The sequence below is a fragment of the Monopterus albus genome, unplaced genomic scaffold (genome assembly GCF_001952655.1).
Source record: "Monopterus albus unplaced genomic scaffold, M_albus_1.0 scaffold92.1, whole genome shotgun sequence".
Taxonomy (NCBI): domain Eukaryota; kingdom Metazoa; phylum Chordata; class Actinopteri; order Synbranchiformes; family Synbranchidae; genus Monopterus; species Monopterus albus.
Window position 1 is genome coordinate 1,555,690 of NW_018127972.1, and position 7,604 is coordinate 1,563,293.

General features: G+C 40.7%; 1 protein-coding gene across 4 annotated transcripts in view; it reads left to right on the top strand.

The window, feature by feature from the left end:
• The window catches only part of septin12 (septin 12), an 89,633-nt gene that overhangs the window by 76,644 nt on the left and 5,385 nt on the right, over window positions 1–7,604 (top strand). For all 4 annotated transcript variants that reach the window (XM_020608265.1, XM_020608267.1, XM_020608266.1 and 1 more), the window contains 5 exons: window positions 4,125–4,206; window positions 5,672–5,809; window positions 6,069–6,186; window positions 6,596–6,691; window positions 7,172–7,268. In XM_020608265.1, coding sequence (XP_020463921.1) covers window positions 4,125–4,206; window positions 5,672–5,809; window positions 6,069–6,186; window positions 6,596–6,691; window positions 7,172–7,268 — 531 coding nt within the window. The remainder of the gene's footprint in view (window positions 1–4,124; window positions 4,207–5,671; window positions 5,810–6,068; window positions 6,187–6,595; window positions 6,692–7,171; window positions 7,269–7,604) is intronic.

The window sequence follows — 7,604 nt, forward strand, 5'->3', positions numbered from 1 at the left end:
TCGTTGGGCCCCCTGCCTTCGACTGCTCCCCAATCCACTATGCACCGGCCCCTTACGGATCCTCCTGCAGGTGCTGGGCCCACGGGAGGACGTCCCCACGTCGCTCGTTCGGGCTAAACCCGGCCGGGCCTCGTGAGGGGAGGCCCGGCCACCCGCATTCAAGCCCCAAGCCCTGGCCTGGCTCCAGGGTGGGGCCCTGGCTGCGCCATGCCGGGCAACGTCACGGTCCTTGATTTTAATCTATTCATAAAGGGCTTTTGAACCACTCTTAGTCTGACCCGTCACCCAGGACCTGTTTGCCTTGGGAGACCCTACCAGGGACATATAGCCCCCGACAACATAGCTCCTAGGATCACTCGGGTACTCAAACCCCTCCACCACAATAAGGTGGCGGTTCAAAGAGGGGGTCATATTACCGCACAAGTGGAAATTGTGACTTGATGGTGACGCTAGATGGAGGGTCGATCAGAGATCAGAGGTCTTTAAATCTCAATAAAAATACAAAACTGATTATGTGGAAACCTGGACATTATGTTTTTAGATGTGTTGTTCAGTGGGGAATCCAGATCTGACTGTGGCCCACAGACAAAAGGTCAAAGGGTTTGCAGAAATCATTAGGAAGCATGCTCTCTCTGGACCACAGTAATAAATGGACAACAACTTTAGGTCTGTTACTTCTGGTCAAAGAGCAAGTTTGTGAAATCAAGGTGGTATGATGAGGCGGTAAGGAAGTGAGGCTTCCCTCCACATGTCAGGCCTGTCAGAAAGAAACTGGATTTTAGATCTGTTTTCCTCTTTAAATTTCTAATCCTATGTGAAGCAGAACAGAATTTAGCTGTTTACCATGCACTAAATGGTCATTCTACACTCCTTCTCTCACACAGACCTTTCCAGCAAGTTTTTATATTTACTACTATAAATTTAGGGACAAACTGAAATACATTTACAGCCTCATCACCACCAGCTACCAAGCTCTCTGGAAAAATCTTTATAGTAGAAAATTCCCTTTTAGAGTTAACTAACGCCACAGTATTTCTCATGCTGACTGTACTGCCTCACTGCAGAATTTGGGAGTTAATGGTAGTTGCACAACCTGGTACATCCAGCACTTGTAAACTGCATTGTGGATTAAATGTAAGTGTCAAAGAAAATCTGAGATCCTTTCTAAAACCTTAACTAAAAACAGGTTTACTAAAAGCTAGAGATGTTCTGGTCCAGTTTTTTTTTTTTTTTTTTGGCCCCAATTCCGATCAGTTTCCTTTAATAAGTATTTTTCAATACTGATTCCGATCTGATACTTTTATTTACCTTCAGTAAAGTCACTTTCAGCTTTTCCTGTTTAGGGATCGCCACAGCGAATCGTCACAGTGACGACTTGCATGTTGACATTTGGCACGTGTTTTACGCCGGATGCCCTTCCTGACTTATATTTACCTTCAGCAAATGTTCATTAATGACAAATGATAAATGTTCTGACATATTGAATCTGAAATTAATCACATTGTATTTTTCAGGAGCTTCTTGATCCAAATACTGGATCAGGTTGTGGTTCCAAACTATTACATACAACAATCTAATAATGCTGCATTAACAAAAGGTGAAGGCTGTTGTAGCACCACTGGACAAAAGCATAAAACTTACTTTGTCTACTCTGAAAGTACAATAACATCTCACTTGCACATCGTGGGAGGCTCGCACTCATTAGAAACATGTGACTGAGCCACAACGCTGTACTGGGTCACATTTGATGCCTGTTTTTTCTTTTTCAAAAAAAAAAACAAAGCCCCAAAGAGCGGCAATGACTTTTTGCAACATCTCAAGAAAGAAAGAGTCGACAGCATGTGTGTGAGCTCTGCTCTGCTTACATGGTGTGATGAAAAGGCAAATTTTTATATCAGCATGGTCAAAGAAATATGCGAAAAATTGGGGATCAGAGTAGTAGGATGAAATTAAAACAAACAGAAGGACAAATAGATGAAACAAAATCAAAATATTATCCTGAAAATAACGGTAATAAGTACCATTCAAACCAGCCTCAGCCCTACAGGTGTCCTAGAATACATGACGCTGTGCATTACAAACTGCTTCCACTCCCTTCAGTACACATCACTGACTACTGACACATGATTAATTGAGAAACACTTGGCGCAAACTTTTTTTTTTTAAATTAGTGCATACAGTTTAGTGTCTCTGCTGCAGTCTGTCTTTATTTTGAATTCCCCTTAAATCCCCTGATTGCTGATTGTTTTTAGCATTTATACATCTGGACCTTGAGTCTGTAATAAAGTATCTATATATCTATCTAACCCCCTTCCTCTTATTGCTTCTGTGTTATTGTCATATACAGTATAGTGCATATATTCTCCTAGTCTGTGATGCATTTTTGAAAATGTAAGATGTAATATAATTATTTTACATAATTTCTAATTAAAATGAAATTTTCTTAAATGGCTTCTCCCATTTCTCTACTGTGAAATCTGTCTCAGCCATTATAACAATAACCATCTACAGTGGTGTGAAAAAGTGTTTGCCCCCTTACTGATTTCTTATCTTTTTGCATGTTTGTCACACTGTAATGTTTCAGATCGTCAAACAAATTTATATATTAGTCAAAGATAACACAAGTAAACACATCATGCAGTTTTTAAATGAAGGTTTTTATTATTAAGGGAAAACAAAATCCAAAACTATATAGCCCTGTGTGAACAAGTGTTTGCCCCCTAAACCTAATAACTGGTTGGGCCACCCTTAGCAGCAACAACTGCAATCAAGCATTTTCGATAACTTGCCATGAGTCTTTTACAGCGCTGTGGAGGAATTTTGGCCCACTCATCTTGGCAGAATTGTTGTAAGTCAGCCACATTGGAGGGTTTTCGGGCATGAACCGCCTTTTTAAGGTCATGCCACAGCATCTCAATTGGATTCAGGTCAGGACTTTGACTAGGCCACTCCAAAGTCTTCATTTTGTTTTTCTTCAGCCATTCAGAAGTGGACTTGCTGGTGTGCTTTGGATCATTGTCCTGCTGCAGAACCCAAGTTCGCTTCAGCTTGAGGCCACAAACAGATGGCCGGACATTCTCCTTCAGGATATGTTGGTACACAGCAGAATTCATGGTTCCACTTATCACAGCAAGTCTTCCAGGGCCTGAAGCAGCAAAACAGCCCCAGACCATCACACTACCACCACCATATTTTACTGTTGGTATGATGTTCTTTTTCTGAAATGCGGTGTTACTTTTACGCCACACATAATGGGACACACACCTTCCAAAAAGTTCAACTTTTGTCTCGTCTGTCCACAGAGTATTATCCCAAAAGTCTTGGGGATCATCAAGATGTTTTCTGGCAAAACTGAGACGAGCCTTTATGTTCTTTTTGCTCAGCAGTGGTTTTCGTCTTGGAACTCTGCCATGCAAACCATTTTTGCCCAGTCTCTTTCTTATGGTGGAGTCATGAACACTCACCTTAACTGAGGCAAGTGAGGCCTGCAGTTCTTTGGATGTTGTTGTGGGGTCTTTTGTGACCTCTTGGATGAGTTGTCGCTGCGCTCTTGGGGTAATTTTGGTCGGCCGGCCACTCCTGGGAAGGTTCTCCACTGTTCCATGTTTTCGCCATTTGTGGATAATGGCTCTCACTGTGGTTCGCTGCAGTCCCAAAGCTTTAGAAATGGCTTTATAACCTTTTAAAATGCTTGATTGCAGTTGTTGCTGCTAAGGGTGGCCCAACCAGTTATTAGGTTTAGGGGGCAAACACTTTTTCACACAGGGCTATATAGTTTTGGATTTTGTTTTCCCTTAATAATAAAAACCTTCATTTAAAACCTGCATGATGTGTTTACTTGTGTTATCTTTGACTAATATATAAATTTGTTTGACGATCTGAAACATTACAGTGTGACAAACATGCAAAAAGATAAGAAATCAGTAAGGGGGCAAACACTTTTTCACACCACTGTACATTCAATTGCAAAAGTTCTTTTATGGGTGCACACTGTCCACAAATTTGACATGTGAGCTGGAGGTTTTTCTGGATTGTTTTTTTTTAACAGTAAATCACTCAGCCATGCCAGATAGCTGTAGACCACCACACATGTAACCCCTCCCTCTCGGTCTTTCTCTGTCTAGTGATTGAGGAGAAGGGGGTGAAGATGAAGCTGACAGTGATCGACACTCCGGGATTTGGAGATCAGATCAACAATGAGAACTGGTGAGTGGCGGGAGGGTGGAGATGAGAAAGGACAGAAGGAGGCAGGAAAGCAGGTCGTGCTTTCCAGGACCGGCTACAAAATTTATTGCAAATAAACAAATCCAAACCATAAATTAATGAAGTTTAATGTTTATTTACAGTACTTGCAGTCGGTGCAGTCATAAAGAATTAGGAAATGGGGGCATGTGTTGTATGTACTCTGTTATGTTGGAGAGAGATGAGTAATTTTTAATTTAAGGGGTTTTATATCCACGTCAGATTATCCAGGTAGGAAATTACACATTTTGGTATATATCCTTTCAGCAAAGTACTCAGCAGTGTTGCATTCAAATTCCCAGTGTTTAAGTTGACTCTCAAGCCCTCAATATTCAAGTCCTGGTTGAGTCTCGAGTCTTTCAGTGTTCAAGTCTGAGTCGAGTTTCAACTAATCAGAGTTGAGTTATCAAAGTTTTATATACAGTACTAGTCAAAATGGTTGGCTGACACAAATGCACACATCTTTCAGGTTCCACAAGACTGGCTGGTTCACACAGGTCTACATTTGCCCTTATGTGATCGCCAACACTTTGTCAAGTTTCCACTCATTGTTGGCAACATAGAGTATTTCATTAAGCCTGAGAACCAATTAAATATATTAGACCCGAAATGAAAAAGAGCTTGACAGTACCAAAAAGACTGAGAAAAAGCAGTGCCTGCTGTCCAACATCTATCACATACAGGGGAATCTTAATTGAACATCTTATGAAGTTTAGGTTTAGAGTAATGTAATCTATGTAGCAATTTGAATTGAAATAATCTCAATCCCAAATTAATCGTTTACTGATTAAAGCTTCTTTCTGTGGTTTTTTACTTTGTATCTTTCCAAACTTAGCCATTTTATAATTGCATATGGCATTATTGCTTGTACCTGTTTTTGTTCTTCACTGGCATAAGAACTGCAAATATAATCCTCCTTTAATTTTAACATGATCTATCCACATAATATATTCTTATGGTCAAATAGAACTGCCGACACAGCTAAAAGCTAGAGACATGGCTTTTTCTGTAGGTTTTGTTGGCTCTGTCTTTAGTAGGGCAATCTCATAATCAGCAGGCTCAGTGTTCAGTTTCCGTTAACATTTCCTGACAGCTCTGTTCAGATAAGAGTTGGCGGTTTCCTGAACATAGTCTTCTGCTTTCATATAATTTTAGTTTATAGGCAATTGCATTTCTTCTTAATAACAGAGTTTATTTCTGGGAGTTGTCACAGGTGATGGGTAGTACTGTGCTCTCATAATCAAAAGCAGTAGCTGTAGCAGTGGCGGCACATCCAAGCACACACACAGTTTCTTCAGAAATGTATTCTTCAGTTGGCTTTGGTCTTTTCATGGGATTTGTTGATAATAAGAAAAACATAGAATGATGCCAGTGTAAAGAATGTTCCAGTCACTGATCAAGTCTTTTCTACCCTCTGTTCTCTCTCCAGCTGGGAGCCCATAGTGAAGTACATCAATGAGCAGTATGAGAAGTATTTGAGAGAGGAACTGTGTGTCAACCGCAAGAGGAGAATACCTGACAGCAGAGTCCACTGCTGCATCTACTTCCTTCCTGCCACTGGACACAGGTCAGTACTTATTCACTCCTGGCTTCAGCATCATGCTGAAATTGCTCTTAAACACTTTAGAAGCTCCAGAAGCTTAAAAGAGGTATTTCGTTTTAAATCAATATCAGTAGATCCCATGAAAAGACCAAAAACAACAACGAATATAATCTAATAGCAAATATTCTCTAAGTATTGGCTATGTGTCCATAGTCTTCAACGGTATTACTATTCTAACCTCCATCGTTGTCGAAACTGACCAGAGATCTGTGTCTGTTTCCAGGTTACGCCCAATCGATGTTGAGTTCATGAAGAGGTTGGGGAAGATAGTAAGCATCGTACCTGTCATCGCCAAAGCTGACACACTCACCATTGAGGAAAGGCAGGAGTTCAAAGAGAGGGTGAGGGAACACATGTGGAACTAAAGCCTGTTTCCTTTCACTCTCTTTTCCTCTAGAGGATGTATCATGCATATATGCTCAGCCTTCAGAGTTCCTGCTTTATCACATGAGGCTCTACTTTTTCTGCACAAGTCAAGTGCACCAAATGCAAAGTGGCAGCAGACTGACATTGCACTAGAAACTGAATCTCCCACGTGTTTGTTCCGTTCCTTTCACCTTTGCACACTGTGCTCTTCACTGGGCACAAATACCACACAGATGAGCAAAGCACATTTCAAGGGCAGGAAAACACCTAGCTGTCACAATGTTGCTAATTCTGGTCATTGCATCACCTGGAAAATTAAACGATAGCCTTCCTTCAGTTAACCTGACCTGTTTAACCTGTGTGCAACTTTTGACCTTTTGACAGATAAGACACGACTTGGTAGCCAATGGGATTCATGTTTACCCCCAGAAAGAATATGATGAAGACCCAGAGGATCATATTCTCAACAACAGGATTAGGGTAATGACTCCACTACTGTTATTTAGAATTCATCTGGTTTATTGCTTGTCTTCATACTAGAGATAGGTTGTGTGAAACTTGAAATCTCAAGTGACAGGTGACCCAGAGTGCAATGACCCTCAATGGGAAGTGGTCATATTCACATGTCTCTCAATTCCTGAACTAAAATGTGAGAAAGGTAACTGTTTTGTTTACATGAGCATTTATAAAATCAAGTTACTCCCAGAAGTCGGGAAAAATCAAACTGCAAAATGTTATAGTTAAAAATCAAATGCCATAGTTGAAAAACTCGTGATTTGATGTGATGTAACCTTCTGTTGCACTACAGTATTATACTACAGTATAATGTATGCTAATTGTTCCGGCTGTGCAGAGATTAGCACCTGCAGTTATTTGGTCACAGTGTGCTGATACATTTGTTCTTGTGTGCTATAATGGATGAATCATTCTTCAAATGAGCCTGACTCATCATGTGTCCAGGAAAACATTCCCTTTGCTGTGGTTGGGACTGACAAAGAACATCAGGTGAATGGAAACAAAGTGCTGGGCCGTAAAACAAAGTGGGGGATCATTGAAGGTAAAGCATGAGTTTAATATCAGTATAACCTCGTTTGGTATCAACACTGACATCTTACAACTGCCACTGTATAGAGTACAAACTGTGATCTCATTTTTGGAAAAGCAGATTAATAGGTGCAGCAAAGCCTGCAGCATGAATAGCAGCTGCTCTAATACCGCCTGAAACAGACTATTTACTGACTCTGGAAAACAAATTTTCATGTGTAGGACTATAAATTCCAGTTTCTCCACAGCCACAGTGATGATAGCCGTCACTGTGGAAGCAGCAGCTATTACATCTGCAACTGCCATTGTATAATTTCTTTCTTCAGTGGCAGTAAAGCTTTCCAACAAA